This window comes from Danio rerio, chromosome 16, assembly GCF_052040795.2.
Source record: "Danio rerio strain M-AB ecotype USA chromosome 16, GRCz13ab, whole genome shotgun sequence".
In the NCBI taxonomy this organism is placed as follows: Eukaryota; Metazoa; Chordata; class Actinopteri; order Cypriniformes; family Danionidae; genus Danio; species Danio rerio.
This window is the reverse complement of record NC_141036.1, coordinates 44,020,622-44,038,280: the sequence shown is the minus strand read 5'-3', so window position 1 is coordinate 44,038,280 and position 17,659 is coordinate 44,020,622. Positions and strand designations below refer to the sequence as shown.

At 35.3% G+C, this 17,659-nt stretch overlaps 3 protein-coding genes across 6 annotated transcripts in view; 1 reads left to right on the top strand and 2 right to left on the bottom strand.

Annotated features, from left to right (window-relative positions):
- The window catches only part of cdc42se1 (CDC42 small effector 1), a 47,668-nt gene that overhangs the window by 1,131 nt on the left and 28,878 nt on the right, over positions 1-17,659 (top strand). The gene's annotated exons all lie outside the window — the stretch shown is intronic.
- elp6 (elongator acetyltransferase complex subunit 6) lies at positions 218-5,512 on the bottom strand. The gene is given in 7 exon segments (NM_001103142.1): positions 218-430; positions 910-1,065; positions 2,030-2,216; positions 3,462-3,586; positions 3,676-3,746; positions 4,966-5,044; positions 5,124-5,512. Coding segments are annotated over 7 exon segments (795 nt in total). The 5' UTR covers positions 5,178-5,512; the 3' UTR covers positions 218-307.
- On the bottom strand, positions 5,604-17,639 carry gabpb2b (GA binding protein transcription factor subunit beta 2b). Of its 4 annotated transcripts, none has more exons than XM_087285962.1 (8): positions 17,449-17,639; positions 16,448-16,555; positions 14,467-14,634; positions 14,190-14,384; positions 13,936-14,086; positions 13,455-13,619; positions 9,564-9,682; positions 5,604-9,477 (listed from the first exon to the last, which is right to left on the bottom strand). In XM_087285962.1, the coding sequence occupies exons 2-8, from the start codon at positions 16,553-16,555 to the stop codon at positions 9,127-9,129; spliced, it is 1,257 nt and encodes a 418-aa protein (XP_087142088.1). In that variant the 5' UTR covers positions 17,449-17,639; the 3' UTR covers positions 5,604-9,126.

Here is a 17,659-nt window from a genome sequence, read left to right as displayed (position 1 = left end):
TGTAAAGCGCTGTTCTAGTAAACTTGAATTGAACATTTTAAATAACTTGGTGCATGACTGATCCATGTATCTGTCCTTTTCCTGTGTCTTTAAACAAAGACATTTACAAGCATTATTGTTCCAGCTTTAAATGCATGTTTGCACACTGAATGGTGGTCCATTTTGGTACACAATACGAACATCGCAAAAAATACAACACATAAACAAAACCACTGAAAATGCACTAAAGATGTATTTTAATAAAATAAAATAGTCATGAAATAATTTTAAATAAGAGACCTAAACAATAAATATTTGATCTAAGAACTCAGAGAACTGCTCTAGAAGTCCCTCGGGTGAAAAACGAAGCTCCTTTATCGTGAACTTTGAATTGAAATATTTTCCGTTGGTTGTAAGCATCGTTTTCCCCCTGTCGCCACCAAACCTCCATCTGAAAACACACAAAACCGTCAGATCAGTTAAAGGTCCCATGAAATTAAAATAAAAAAAATTAGATGTTAGTTTTTAAGGACATCTATATGTTGGTGTGCTCCAAAATAGTGACAATTCACGTTTAGAAGATATAAACATGTAAAGCTTGTAGTTTGTAGTTTCTCAAAGCTTGACCAATCAAATGCTCTCTAGTATCCATCATGCCCCACCCCTTCTAGATGGTTCTCATTTGCTTTTCATTTGATGCGCTTGAGCTCAACCACTCTCACTGGCAGAGCTGTGTTTAAAACAACACGATTGGCTGTTTTTTAAAAAGGGGAGGGGCTACTCTACAGTCCCACCCTCTCTTTATTTTCAGTTGAGATTACATTAAACATCACATAAAAAACATGCACATGCACATTTCAAAGCACTTTACGGGACCTTAAAAAGCAATTGAATAGAGTCTATAAGTGAACTGTAGCATGAGACATGCACCTGTCCGTGTATGTCCCTGCAGTAGCCGGTAGGTAAACCCTTCACATGTAAGGCCAGATGACACTGATGAACTAGTCCCCTCTGGAGCAGGTTTAATCCCTCTTCATCATCATCAGCATCCTCCTCTTCACACCTCACCAGAATCACCATATTTCCCTGCACATCAATATACATTTATAGTTCATTTTATTAAAATAGTTAAAACCAAATGTGTAGTAAAATATTCGGGTTTCTGTAGATTTAATATTTAAGACCAATTAAAGGATTTAATGAATAATGTGAAGGCAACAAAATTCTTGTTCTTTAAATGTAAATGATCACATTGCAAACAAGTGATTGTTCTAAGTATTTGTCTCATTTTGTCAGTGCAAATATATACATTCCTAAATAATTATTGAAAACACATTTACTTTTTTTTTTTTTAACTGATGAAAATGAAGCAAATTTATGCTCTAAACCAGAACAATAATCTGCCAATTGGCTCAGAAAAGTTGACTTAATTTATTCCTAAAAGACATTTTCAAACCCCTTTTACAGATACTTGTTTTTTGAATGAAATATATCTAAGTAAATATATCTTGATTTTTTTTTTAAGGATAATTAGATATTTGTATTGGAAAATAAGCAATACTGAGAAATGCAATTTTAGATTTTATGATTTGTTTGTAGAAATTTAATACTGAAGCTTCAAATACATTTGAGACCTACAGAAGAGGTATGCACTTTAATATATTTTAAAATGTGATTTAATTTCATATTTTAAAATATGACCGCTCTGTCCTCAGTGTTACATGATCTCTTAGGAAGAATTTCAGTATGTTCAATTGCCATTAACATGATGATTTAATAGTCTGTTAATAGCTTACTAATTTTATTATTTATTAATAACGTAATTGTGCAAAATAAAACTCTCAAACACACTATTATTGCTAAAACTTATCAACTTGGAATTTTCTGATTTGTGTGAAGACATTAAATTGTGGTGCATCAAATAACTTTTGAGACAGAGGAGCTGGTGTGTTTTGTATTTTTAATAAATTTTCAAATGTAATTTCATTTTTAATATTTTATAATATAATTTAAATTTAGTGCAGTCACTGATCTAAAAACGGTGATTCACCTGTAACTCGGAGCACACAGTGGCTCGACAGTAGAGAGTAAAGTCTAGTATTGCTCCAGCACTGACACCTAAACTCAAAAGCACACTCAGATCATCAATGATCAACACTGGAGGACCGTCATCTCCGCTCTGACACAATGAACTTTCCACAAATCTGAAGAGGCCTTCCAGTCCAGCACGAGGAGACCTAAAACACAAAACACATTTCAAAATCCATTTCCTTTCTGACTTAATGAGAAGGGTTATAGGGCTGGGTGATGTGACAAAAATCTCTTATCACAAAACAAGTCACTTCATATTCGATTTATAAAAATATACATCACAATACTTTTTTTTTTTTTTGTAAGTTCAGTAAAACCTGTTAAGATCGACCGCATGGAAAGGACTATTTGTTTTTGAAATTAAATGCTCTTATATACTCATTCATATGATTGTTTTTCTCACTTTTATTTAAAATTCCTGGCCAAATGTTAATTTCTAAATGTAGAAATCTAAAATAAATGTTAATGAAATATGAAACCTTTTTAAAAATGAATTTTAACAGAACCAACATGCAAAATTAAAACTTTGCACTTTCAAGCTTGCAACATTCTGACCATGCTGGTTTTTTTCTTCCTGCAACCAGACTGCAGTCATCCAAATGATGAAAACTAAAACGATAGAATCGATAGAGCACAATATTAAAAACTAAAGACTTTTTATTTCATCCATAATATTATATAGACTCAAGCCCAAAATAATTCATACCCCTTTCAAATCCTGACTTAGTTTTTGTTCAAATGTAAATGCGAATTTTTTTTCCCCAAAATGATGCATCTTGTACATTTCTTCACCTTATGATTATAAGGTTCTATCTGACATTTTTGTCAAAATTGAGTTATTGACATTATTAAATGACAACTTATTTACATTATGGAATGTTTTTCACATTTAAGACTTTTTATTTAAAAAAACTAAAGTTACACACGTGTGTATGTATGCATGCATGTATGTGTGTGTGTGTATGTGTATATATTTTGTTTGGTTCGATTATTTTTCCTTATTCTTTTCTACATCTCTTTAACACAAAACGAAAACAACTAAAAAATAATGAATAAATAAATTATTAGTTTCAATTAAAATAAATCTTTATCCGATTTGACAGCTGAACTTCTATATTGGGGGTGAGGGACAAATATGCGCAGAGGTAATAATTATGATACACTTGTATATTAGACCCTCTACTAAATTAGAGAATACAATGTTGAATATATAATTTATAGATATAATTTATACTTCTAGTTATTTTTTGGGGGCCCGCACATTTCCTGAGGCCCTAAGTCGCCGCTTACCGCGCTTATTGGTCAAATCTGGCCCTGACTGTATATCATCATATTGCACAGCCCTAGAAGGGTCATTTGAAATAAATTAGCTTAAATGATGCTTTACGTGCCTGAGATAACTCAAAGCTTGTGTCCCCTCACTGGTGTCCTCCTTTAAAATAGCTCCAATAGAGTCCTTCAGTCCTTCCAGAAAGACTAGCTGGCCTTTTTCTCTCGCCTGGGTCAAACTCACTCCCTGCGCAGAAACCAGAAACCACACCATCAAGACTGATAATTATTGTCATCAGTGAAATTACTAAATAATGCAAGTAGATGTAGACTTACCAGCCTCTGACCGACAGCACTGTAGTGGCTGAAGGACTGTACAAGACCCAGAAAACACACCTTACAGCCAGCTGGAAATATATATAATAAAGTTATTGATTTCATGAAGATAATTTAGATTAGATTTTGAGGTACAGGTTAATTTGTGTAGGCTAAATTGTCCGTAGTGTTTGAGTGTGTATGGATGTGGAAGGGCATCCGTTGTGCAAACATTAAAAATGGGGCATTCTGCAAGTATATGTTTAACAGTTTGGTTTCTGTTGCAATATTGACATTCTGGAAGTTATTCTCTTTTGAGTAAATGTGCATGTGCGTGTCTCGTAAGTCCTATATGACATCTTCTGTAAAAAAAAAAAAAAAAGGTTTAAAGAGTTTTAAAAAAAGTTTGATGTTGTTTCTATTTCTGGCTGAGTTTCAGAAAGTTTATTTTCTGAGCATAGATCCCATTCTGCTTTTGTGAAGGTAAAAGAGTAAAATAATGTTTCATCACGTGTAAATTGAAAGCGAAACTATATACTTTGACCTGTTTTTATTAAAGTATAAAGGAATAAGTGATTACACAACATTTTAACTGTTTTAAACAATTAACTTCCTGTTGACAAACGGATAAAATCAGTTTGAAATATAATAGAAAAGTTTAAACCGCAATCCTTAATGTTTTTGTATGTCACATTCATAACCATTCATTCATTCATTTTCTTTTCGGCCTAGTCACTTTATTAATCTGGTCTAATTGAATAATCAAGTGTAAAATAATAATTGGTCTTAGTTTTAGAAACAATTTAATAAAATGCATCGTTATTAACTTGTAAAAGTTATAAACAATACAATTTCTTATGCCTGAATGTTTTCAAAACCCCAAAACACTTGAGAAATTATCAATTATAATCCAGACTCAATATTGCACATACTGATGTGCCTATTGCGAATGATCACATATTATTTTATACGCTATATTATATTATACGTGATCTTGATGCTAAAACGATATATCAGCTCTTGTTTTAGCATTTGTCATTTGCACAACTTTAATAGTCACTATTAGAACAATTGATTATTTACTAAAAAAAATAAATAGGACGCATGGCTGACTGTATAGAGAGCCATCTCTAATCCCAATATTTGTGAGATCGTATATCTTTTGATAGTTAGAAACTAAAATTTGAAGCCACAAACAAAAACCCTGATATTCATTACCTAGATCAAAAACAGAACTTAACATGGTTTTAATTATTAAAAACTGCTTTAAAGTGTGGTTTTGATATTAATTAGAGGAGCTCACTCACTCACCACGTAAATAGAAAGACAGATAGTGATGAATGAGAAACGATGCATCAGCTTGTCTGTCAGACAGCAGGATAAAGTCCCCCTTAAAGTACAGAAAGCATCGGTTAGCCAGTAACGCTGCTAGTTACATCATGTTTACAAAACGATAAATGATCACTTACAGGTTTGAAAGTGTCTGGAGAAGCATTGAGAAGACTGTTCAATTCAGGAAACATTTCTGTGGTAACCTCAGAGATTAACTTGACAGTTAAAGTAGATTTTGCTTCAGTCTCCTCTTTACTCGTTCAAATATTTAGTATTTCTCATGCTAGCAAAAACATGACTGTAAACACGAGCAGCGAATTCACTTTCATACTATCCAGAGTATAGCTAGCAGAGTAGTTGTGATGCTAAATGAATATTTGCGTTGTATACGCATTCAAGAAATCAAGTTAGAGAATGTTTTTTTTGTATATGCTTTGACATCAGTTGCTTTTATATTAATAACAAACAAAAGTAAAGAAATTGCTTACGTTTTTCTGCTAGTCAACGTGGGTACGGAAGCCGCATTAGGACAATCTTCCAGAAACACGCGTTTTTGGCATTTGTGACTCGTGAATATCGCTTAAAATGCTATTTGCTTTTCAATAAAAACACAACTATTCAATATCAAACCTCTGAAATCTTTATTTTGACCAGAGATAATAAAAGCGCTAAAGACAGGCCCCAATAGTGTTTCTTTACAAAAATATATATGTAAAATCTATACAGAGACAAACTGTTGATCTGTTATGCATGTTCTGCTTTAAGTTAAAACTAATCATTTGCTTGCATCTCTCTAAAATGAAAGTAATTTTACCTGTCAAACGATTTGTAACAAAAAAAAGTGTAAATGTAACTAATATTTAAAGCACTGCTGATGACATACTATACGACTGAAATTATACATGCTTGAAAAGGGTACAAGAAAAACAATGTCTAAATAAATCCACCATTCAATAAATAGCATGTTCTTCAAAATCTTAGTAATGAGGGTTTTACAAGGAAGAAAGCTAAATATTTGCATATGTACAGAGCAAAATAGTTGATGCCAGCCCTTAAAATATTATTAAGTGGAATGTGAATCATCAGCTGTTTACCTGGCAAACAGGAGATAATGCAAACCTACAAGAAGCCTGTGTGCTCTACTTCCATAACATTTCAATCGGTATTCATTCACATTTTAAAACCTGACAAAGTAAACGCAACTGATGATATAACTTGACAGAAAGACTGTTGGTAAACAATGGAAGATTTCACAAAGAAATGCAAGCAAGAACATGTTGCATACTTTTCAAAACACAAAACATAGAAATGCAAATCGTGATTTTAGTGTCTAAAAGAAAACAAATCTCTGTAAGATTTAAATTTAAACCATTGCTTGCAAGACTACATAGATGAATGCACGTTTTATAAAACATACGTTTCTTTGCCAAGTAATTGCATAGTTTATCCCTTTAACATGTCTCTTCAAATGTCTCGCATCACTATTCTAGAAACATTTTGGGTCGAAGTAAAGCTCTACTGACAATTACAACAAAAAATACTTGTTCTATTTGAAAATGACTTATTAAAAAACAAAACAAAAGTATAATCATTGTTTTAAAATACACAACATCAGTACAAATGACTTGTAAGCCCAATCAATCAATGCACAATTCTCTGAAACTGTATAAACTACTTCCATGAGTGAACAGAATTAGTAAAATATGTAATGGGATAATCTTGGATGGACAACATGAGGATACTATTCTAAGATGGATGATAATATAAATATCCATTATAGTATAATAACAGTCCCAAATTCTTTTTTAAAGCATAGACTTAAAACTTGATTCCCGGAGGGCCGCAGCTCTGCACAGTTTTGTTCCAGCCCTAATCAAACTCAGCTGATCCAACCAATCAAAGTGTACAAGACTACTAGACACTATTCAGCAGGTGTGAGTAAATCCTGCAGAGCTGTGGCCCTTCAGGAATAGAGTTTGAGACCACTGCTCTAAAGCATAGTTTCCACTACATCTATGTCATTCATCATAGCTCTGATGGACATATATGGTAGTTGCTGAAAGTCAGTGATTTTAATAGATTAGAAAGTTTTGAATATAATTTTTCTTATTACACTTTCTCCAGCACCATTCCCTGCCATTTATAAAGCTGGGGGAAGAGCATAGAGTTCTTATGTAACAACTCTGACTTAAGTTGATCTGAAATAAGACAAACAAGTAGGATGGCTTGGTTCATTTTACACTGATAACTTTAGTTTTGGGGTGAGATGCTGTTTTAAAGAGACTCAAATTAAAATGGCATTTAATCAACTTCAAGTTGCTTGAAACATGGCTGAACTCCAAGTAGATCATCCTGAAGCATTTGTACCACCAGTTTCTGGTCCCCACCAACTTCCATAATGTTGTCTTAATACTTTTGGGGTCACGGCAACTTCTTGGTTATCCACATTCCTCGATTTTCTATTACAAAACCTAGGGCTGGGCGATTTGGCCTAAAATCTAAATCTGGATTAATTGAACATTGTAACTTGATATGGTTAATTATTGTATTTATTTAATTATTTATTTATTTTATACCCTTATAGTTCACTGACAAATTTTGTTCAGTAAATATGTTCACATATTACAAGTGAGAGATTTCTGAAGGGTGTATTTTAAATATTTTTAATTTATTTCTGTCCATGTTTTGATTCTCGATTGGCCTCACGCAATCAAGTGATGCTATTTCACAGGTCAGAGTTCACCAAGTTTGAACTTTCCAATGCAGCGAACTGTGAAACTTGTCACACGAGCTTGAGTTTCCGATCTGATGTATTCGCGATTTCGCGGGTTTATGAATGAAAGTCTATGTGGAGAAAAGGGCAGTGTGACTGCAGCCTTAACAGAGTGGGGTTACGTGACTCCACATGCGGTAGCGACAGTAATTGAACGAACAACCTGGAAAATTTAGATTGATTATAGATTATGAATGTCGATTTCGATTACTTTTCAATAAATCACCCACCCAACAAAACTATCTTTGTGTTGCAGAAAAATAAATTACATACAGTTTTTTGTGAGCAAACATTAAATTGCAAACCGTTTTGTGAGTAAATATGTAAATTTACTTACAATTTAAGTTTCCTCATGTGGTTTCAACCCTTTGCGAGTTAACTTTTTCCACTAAACGAAGAAATCGAAAGATGTTGGATACTGGTAGCTATTGCCATCTATAGTAGTACAACATTCTATAAAAGTCAATAGCTACAGGTTTCCAGATTTTTTTCCTCTCTTCTAAATGTCTTTTCTGTTAATCAGACGAAACTCAACTATGTTTGGAACAAGTGAAGGGTTAGTAAATGTTTACAATTTACATTTTTTGGTGAAAGTGAAGGACTCTGGTTCGAGCTTTGGTTGGGTCAGTTGGTGTTTCTGTGTGGAGTCTGCATGTTCTCCACGTGTTCGCACGAGTTTCCTCCGGGTGCTCCAGTTTCCTCCACAAGTCCAAAGACATGCGGTACAGGTGAATTGGGTAAGCTAAATTGTACATAGTGTATGTGTGTGCATGTGTGTATGGGTGTTTCCCAGTGATGGGCTGCAGCTGCAAGGGCATCCGCTGTGTAAATTATATGCTAGATAAGTTGCCAGTTCATTCCGCTGTGGCGACCCCTGATTAATAAAGGGACTAAACGAAAAGAAAATGGATGAATGAATTTTTTGGTGATCTTTAAATGCTTGCATACTATCATTAGAGTTGTATAATTTGACTTCATTAGTATTATTTCATCCTCTGCGTAAAACATATGCTGAATAAGTTGGCGGTTGATTCCGCTGTGGCGACCCCAGATTAATAAAGGGACTGAGCCAAAGGATAATGAATAATATTATTTCTAAAACCTACATGACTGCTGTACATTAAAGGGACATGCTTCATCTTCCTATTCTTCCAATCTGAGCAGCTCAGCATTATTGTGGCCACCTAAATATTATTAATGCTATGACTTTTTTGTAGAGGTTTGTACAAAAACTAAACGCTAGGAGTAAAAAAAGGATAAAAACAAAAGCTTATGATTTACAATAAATAAATACAATATGACACTTCAGGCACACAGACTAAAAGAGTGTTTGTAATTCCTGAGTGTTTGAGTCTTTGGGTTCACCCTTACGGCGTGTCCTCAGAAATGGCTGTGATATCTGCCGACTCCACTAATGTCACTGTTTCTCCTGTTGTTGAATCCAGAGGTTCCTCTTTAATGATGATGGTGCCTTCTGGCAACATGACAACTTCCTCTTCACCAACTACCTCCTCCTCTTCTTCCTCTTCCTGGAGTACTACTTCCTCTTGGGGCTCTGTGCCGTTGGTCTGTCCATTGGCAATGGCTTCTAGTTTCAGCCTGTACTGCTCAGCTTCCTGTTCCTTTCGCATTAACTGCTGTCGGTACTCCTGCGCTTTTCTGTTTGCTTCTTTTAGCTGCTGTTCCAGTACTTCTCGACTGTCCTTCTCATCGGGCTCCTGTAGAAAACCCCAAACAGTCAGACCTGTTTTGCTGTCGCATTCTAAACAAGTACAATTTCAATAGAAATCTCTGCAGGTCAGACCTTATGCTTGACATCTGTGTGGTTCATCGTTGATTCAAATTTCCGCTTTCGTGATGGAACTGGTTTGGGCTCCTCAGTAACGATTTCTTCTGCAATCTGACCTGCTGGCACTGCAACCACTAAATGTACAGACATGCCAGGTTTTAAAGAGGTCATGAATTGAGAAATTAAAGTACATTTATTTTCAAATATATTATATTAATATATTTTATATTATCTAATGTAAAAACAGCTTATAATGAAGCCAGTCTGCCAAAATAACGCCTCTTTGTTACATAAGTTTGTTTAAACCCAAACTCTGCAGATCAAAATTCACTTCTACATTACTGACTGTTTATCTCTGCACACTGATTCACGGTACAGTAGGTGAAGAGAGAGGCAAACAAAAGTCCACAAAACCAAAACAATAAACATGGTAAAGATAACAAGATGCCCTGGGGCCTCATGTATCAACGCTGCGTACGCATAAAAACTTTGCGTACGCCAGGTTTCACGCTCAGAATCGCTCACGTTTGGATTTACTAACAATGAACTGAACGTGGGAATGTGCGCAGCTCCACGGCAGCTTTATGGCTGGCGTACGCACATTTTTTGTGCGTGTCTGTTTTATTTCCATTGGCGACTCCTAGAGGCAGTTGTGTTAAATTCCTCTCTACAAAGTGTCTTTAAGCCTTGCAATGGCAGCTGTATGAGACGGGTTCATATAGTAGGTATATAAGGGTTCCATACCATACAGTTGACCAGCTAAACATTAAAGCGCAATTTGCAGCGGTCGCCTGTTTTCCCATTGTAATCTGAGCGATCTACCGCACGCACATTGCTATAAAGACACTATCTGAAGATGAATTTGCATGCGTGAATCAGAAACATTTCCATTCAATAAATGTGCTAATAAAATATGATGCACAGACTTATTATTGATTCCTACTTGTCTTTCTCGTGATAAATAGTAGGCAAAATCTGATACGTAGCGGGGGAAAAAAGAAGAAAGAGTTCATCAGACGCTGGATTCGAACCGAGTTCATGCTCGAAGTGTCAAAACATGTTAACATGCATCTTACGAGCTGCGCCACTGAGACTGTTGAGGGTACTGCAACATTTTACACCTATAAATCACACAATTTCTTTTCTAATTCACTCAGTGCGATGTTCAGACCCAACTGTGTTAACCGCATCAGCTAAACTCTCCCACTCAATTTTTTTCTTTTGTTGTTAATTGCGGAGAACAAACTTGCAAATAACACCGCTTTTCTCCGGTCTACCTCCGAAAGGAGCACCAATTTACATTCTGTTCAAAGTTTCTCTTTTTGCTTGCTTTTGCCATTGCTTTTTCGTTGGGTTTTTCCATTAGCATAGTCATTTGCATATTCATACGAGGGATGAGGCAGGGAGGGGTTTTGTGCTCGTGCATGTTGCGCTCAGTTTCACGTTCATTCAGATGTTCAAAATAATATGCGTGAGATTCGGCGTACGCAGTGTTTCATACATCTGAATTTTTTTCTGCGTACGCACATTTACAGCTTTGTGCGTACGCAATGTTTTGATGAGGCCCCTGAATGTTACATGAGGCCCCTGGTCTTTGCATTTCATTCCAACAGATGGCAACTAGGGATGCTCAAAATAAATGATTAAGCGTATGCGTTAACCGAAAGGGTGCGTTTTTAACTGAATTACTGTATCGGTTAAACGATTGAAACTATTATTTTATTTATATTTTTAATGTTTGGCTAAAGTTTAGGCATAAGGGGCTGATCACAGCAAATGCGCTTTTATCCATTGAGAGGGGCATCTTTTGAATGGTTAACTAATGGCTATGAGTGTTTTGCGCCCTGCACGCCTCGCATCCTTTGAGGTGACAGCAGTGTTGAGTTTTCAAGACGTGAGTCTACAGAGACTTTTGAAGATTGAGGAGAGACTAACGTTCGCTGTTTCAAGTTATTCAGAGCTATATTACTTTACAAATCTTGAATATTGTTTAATATTACAATTTTAAAAACATTGACAGCAACACTCGTGCACAATACGCAGCTGATTCAGTCATTTCCTAGTGACATAAAAAAAAAAAGAGCACTGCACTTTTTTTTCTTGTCAACAAAAAGGCAGTGTGGTGTACCTTGAGGTTTTGGAGCGTAAACACAGCAGGTGCGTGAAGATGCTCTGTTGTTCTGAATGCTGTCGTCCGCATGTTAAAATAAATCAGTATTTTAAAATGCAATATTTAATGTCACACAAAATAGACACATCAATCATTTTTTTAATTAACAATTTAATATTAATTTGACCAGTTAACAGTTAATATTCGTTAATGAGCAGCGGTTGTTGGTTGGCAAAATTAACCGAAATGAGCATCCCTAATAGCAACCTTAGGAAAGAGTGGATTAACTTAATTTTTTTAAACAAGGTCAGAGACTAGGTCACTAAACTCTGTCCTTTTAAACTCTGTGTTAAATAATGTTTAATTTGCTAGTGCACATTATTATTCTTTAGGTAAACAATTAGGGCGCACTCACACTGTGCTATCTGAACCGTGCCCAAACGCGTTTCCCGGATTGTTTGAGAAGTGTGAGTGCTCTGAATCGGGCTCAGGCGCAGTTCAGTTGGCCGGCCCTGGCCCGGTTGGAAGAGGTGTGCCAAAGCGCTGTTCACTTGAGCCCGAAACTGAAGACGAGACGTGACTTTTTAGGGACTAATTTATATAGATTTATTAATCATTCTAACTGTTTAATGAACGCAAACTGTTGCAGATTATTAAAAACAAAAAAACCCTCACTGCATGACAGCTGCACCCTGAGCAAACCTCCTAATTCCTGCAGCATGAGGAATTTCATTGTTTATGAGCATCAAAGGTGGCTGATTTGTTCGGCGAAATATTTGACTGCGAGTCACCGCATCACAAACGACTAATAACTAAATAAATCTCCACTGTGCTGAGCGAGAGCGCTTCTTACTGAACAGCGCATCATCGACGACGTAAGCATCCTCAGGCTCGAAAGCAATGTGAGTGCAGGCTGTCAGGGGAGACAGGAAGGGGGACAAGCATGCTTCGGCCCGGTTCAAGGCAACTGTACACTGTATGAGTGCACCCTTAATCTGTGCAAGTTAATCCAAAGGAAAAAAAGTTTTTTTTTTTTTTGGTTACTTTCAAAATCGGACAATTTGCTTCTTATTCGAGTGGCAGTCCTTCTCCGTTGACACCAGTTTGTCAGCTTCAGCCACAATATTCTTAACCATGCCACTCTTAGCATTAGTTAGCTGCAAGGGAATGATGCACAAAAAGAAAGCCGCTATTCAATATTCCATTTCCATTTGTTGGAAGTACATCAACATACTAAAATAAGTCTCTGCAGCTTCCGGTCATTTTGCCATGAATTAATTTTCAAACAAGGCACAATTCGGCACGGAAATTTCATAAAAAAAATATGATGCTTTTTCACCTAAACTGGACCTGACAGTACTGTCACACCACAATACAAATAAATAATTATTTTTTTCACTATTGCTTTGTCTGTAATACTAGATTTTTTTTTTTTAAATGTGTATTTATATATCAAGTGTTTATGCGTTTATGTACACTAAATCACAGCAGTGTCCATCTTTAAGTGAGCACACAAAGCTCTCCTTTGGGACTTTTAAAAATGTTTAAATATGCATACGTTTTGTTACACGCTTATTTCAGAGTCTACAATCCACTATTATCTGTGTTCTGAAGACACAAAAACATGACAGAAACTAGCCTGTTACTTCTAAATAGTTGTTTTATCACAAATTTTTACATTTTATAAGTGGATCTCAGAGACAACAGAACAAATTAGTACAAAAAGGTTCATGTTCATGATTCCTTCAAATACTGCACCAAAGTCTTAATAGGAAAGTAGATTAGCATATACTCACTTTGCTGCCCCTGCATGGTGACAAAGAATTTATGTCCCAAGTTGCCAGGCTGCAGGTTTCCCTGTTGGTCGGTTACTATAGTGATAACTCTCTGGCCATCCTCCCCTACAAGATGCTGAATGGCAGAATCTACTGAATCAGCAGCTATCACACTCTCTGAAGCAGCTGGTTTAACAGGGGACAAATACACAAATCCAATTCAATTCAAATTATAAGTCAAACTTAATAGGATTGATAAATTGCAAATTGTTTTAATTACTTGTGTTTTAAGAGCTGTTTACAAAACCAAATTCTGAAAAACTACATTTTGTTCATTCATTTACATGTTAACATTGCTTCGGGGGACCTGAAAATGCAAATGTAAGCAATGTAAATGTAAAATGTATAATTTTCATGGCAAATTGATAAAGGATGAGTGTGACAGGAGGTAAATTCTCATATTACTGGCAAAAAAAAGAAAAAAATGTAATGAACCTCATACCTGTATTGGACTTAGCATTGCTGAGAACAATATCAGAAAGATTGACCACCCCAGAGGAGGAGATGATGAACTGAGGGCTGGAGGTGGCAGGCGACGTGCTGCTCAGGATAGTCCTCTCTGGATTCATGTTCACTTGATTCTGCATTCCCTCCTAGAATAACAAATAGGCCATAATCATTATGATTGCAAAATTATAAAGACATCTGAGAGTCATCTTATTTATTTATTTATTTATATATATATATTTTTTTTACCTGTAGCAAGAGCATCAGATCAGTGTTTCCTCTGTCCACTGAAATGTTAAACGGTGTCTTATCAAACTTGCTGAGGGCATGAGTATCTGCACCGTATTTGACCAACAGCTCCACGACTCCCCTGTGCCCATGTTCTGTGGCCCAGTGCAAGGCGGTCATTTTCAGCATGTCTTTGGCATTAATGTCCGCTCCGCTCTGTCCAAGATATGATCGACAGATTAACATGAGTCAGAAAGTCAATCAAATCTAATACTATTCTGAGATCATTTGATCTTACCTTAACCAGTAACTCAACAATGCTTGAGTGGCCCTCTGCTGCTGCCATGTGGAGTGGTGTGCGGTCAACTTTAGTGCGGGCATCTCTACTCACGCCAGCACGGAGAAGAACCTCAGCGGTCGAGTAGTGCCCATATTGTGCTGCTAAATGTAGCGGTGAGGTTCCCAGCTAAAATACAATAGCATTGTGAGTACTTTTATTGTAAAATTCAGATTCAGAAAAAAAATGTGCAGAAGTGAAAACTAAATTTTCTTATTCAATCATTTTCCTTTTATTGATTTTAACCAAAAAAAAAGCTTTAAAAACAGATGTTGTAAGCTAAGTGGCTGTTAAATCAATTGTATATAACTTTGTTGTATTCAACAGTTTTTTTTTTTTTAACAGGAACATTTGTGAATGGGGGGAAAAGAAAATTCTACTAATGTAAAGTCATAGAACAAAAAAAAATTTTTTTTTTTCTTTCTAGCTCTGTCCTTGAAGCATCACTAATAATTGTACACAAAACACAGCGGAATGAACTACCAACTTATTCAGCATATTTTTATGCAGCGGATATCCTTCTTGCTGCAACTCATCAATGGGGGAAACAAGACTATTTACCGATTACCTATATATTTAGCAATAAATATGAAACATATTGTTTCTATAGATAGGCCTGTCACGATAATCAATATAGCGACTTATCGTGCAATACTTGGAGACCTCAATAATTTTTGCCGTTGCAATATACATTTACAAATTCATAAATAATGTTAAAGCTATTTTACATTTATATTCTAACTCACTGCTGTCCAAGTTTATATTTGGACATTTGGACCTAATAGGAAATTTAATAGTACACACATATTAGGAAAATTACCTTTTTAAAATCAGATTATATAATCTAAATCAGTGTGTCTCAACTGGTGGGTCGCAGGAACATTTTCAGTGGGTTGCAGAGTGTGTGGTCAAAAAAACAACAAACGTTTAATTTTTTACTTATTTTGCTTATACCAGACTTTTATTTTGAAATGCGCGAGTGACAACTGCATCGTTTGACATGTGAAATTTCATTTAGTTATAGCAACAAATATGTTGAAGTGCAAGTAGGACCCCGAATATGTAAAGTATGGATTTACACTTATTGATGACAAAAAAGGCTCAAAACCTCATATACAAAACTCAGTGTGTCATATGAAGTGATGTGCTGTCACAAGAGCACATTTAGAAACCAAACATTTGTCGTTTTTACTTTGTAATATTTTTATATTTGAGACATTTTGTTAAATGACAGCAATAAAATATTGTTTATTTGTAAGTCTTGCTGATTTTCTTATAATATGATATTTATCTGTCACTACTTGTGTATATTAACAAATAAATACAAATTAATTATGATTACAGGAACAGGATTGGCCACCCCTGTTATACTTTTTAAAAATTTGGTTCGCGGGTTGATGACCATGTAAAAATGTGCGTCCCATGGCAAAACCAGTTGAGAACTACTGATCTGAATAACCTTAAGAATAAGTATTTTAAAGTGTTTATAGGCATTATATAATCAGTGGCATAAAATGATCTCAAAATGACAATAATATCGCTTATCAACAATTTCTGTGACAATATATTGCACAACAAAAATTCTATTTCTAAAACCTATAGACAAAAACATCTTACAATAAAAAAAAGTGTTCATTTTTAATCAGATGAGTTTGTGTCATTCACATTTTTTCTTGATTGCAGTTCTTTACCTCATTAAAGCTGTGAAGAACCCTTGTTTTATTTAGTTTTAAGTCAAATTATCACATACTACTTTGCCTCAAATCTATAATGCTTCAGTCTATAATGTTGTGATATACCTCAGAACTGGATGGTTTGGTTCATAGCTTATAAAGGACTTTTTTTGTTTTGCTTGCTTACTTCAAGGAGTTAAACTGATTTGAAAAAGTAAACGGGCAAATACAACTCACCCCAAAAAAGTGGATGGGATAATTTAACTCACCCAGTCTGTGGTAAACGGAGCTCCATTGGCCATAAGTGACCTCACTTCATCATCCTGTCCTTTGCGAGCTGCTTCCAACAAGCGCTTGCCCAAATCCACAAGTGACATCTAATGAGGATTGAGGCATCAAGAAAATAAAATAAAATAATAGCAACTTTTTAGTATTAAATTCATTTAATACACTTTTATCCAACTTACAAATAAGGATAAAAGAGACACTTCAGGTCACCAGAGAACAACTATATACATTTTACATTTAAATTATTCATTGTTTTATGTTTGTTTACATAAACTGGTTGTTTAACCAGATGTAGCATGTTTAAAAGATGCAAAGCAGGTAATAATTCTCCACGTTTAACTTGTATGCAGACAATGTGGTTATATTAGTCGTATGACTTCATCCCACAGGGAACAAATTATTTGAGTTCAAGGAAACGGATGTGTACATTAATGTAAGTTATGACACAATATATTATCAGAGTCACGACGGGAAATAGTCATCATTTTATCATATGGCAAGTTCCGGGGGAAGTTGATTTCATGCTTGACATTTCTACTAGCTAAACGATATTACGGAGAGGCTGAATGGATATTTTAACACACTATAAACAGGTTTAGCGTGAATTATATAACATTAGCGTTATAATTAAATGCAGTTCTAAACGGGTTAACGATGACTATTATTACCGCATTGTTTATCTGAAATATTTTCTAAATGTATACAGCATATTTTACGAGGCATTAAACTGCAGACTGTACGTTATTAACCATAATGCGATGAATAATGATTTATTGTCAAAATGTATGCTCTTTAATAAGTTTTGAATAAGTTACGCTTAAGTTTTTAAGTTCGGAAACAGCTGCTCTTATTGTCCTGTGATCGTCTGCGGATACTTTGTCGCTAAACCCGTGTAGAATCTGAAATTAAAATCTCGATTAAAGACAGTTCATCAAACTCCTGCAGTCAGTAAACAGAATAAAGCAAAACTTCTGCTGCTCACCTCGCCAGCTGGGCTTCCCGAAGACGGTTGCTGTGTTATAACACGTTAGATACGGAAAGGACCAGACGTATGCTTCGGTTGTTTAATGCGGTTAAGTGTTATACCATACTTTTCTATACTTTTTAAAAACAAAAATAATAAAGATGGGCTATTTTTCGTCAAAGATGGCGCACGAACGCAACCGGAAGTAGAAATATTTGATTGGTTCTTC

Coding starts and splice junctions, on each gene's coding strand:
- gabpb2b (XM_087285962.1), bottom strand. CDS start 16,555: ATGTCACTTGTGGATTTGGGCAAGCGCTTGTTGGAAGCAGCTCGCAAA. Junction 14,635..16,447: donor CTCCGTTTACCACAGACTGG/GTGAGTTAAATT, acceptor ATTGTATTTTAG/CTGGGAACCTCACCGCTACA. Junction 13,620..13,935: donor CAATGCTAAGTCCAATACAG/GTATGAGGTTCA, acceptor CTGTTAAACCAG/CTGCTTCAGAGAGTGTGATA.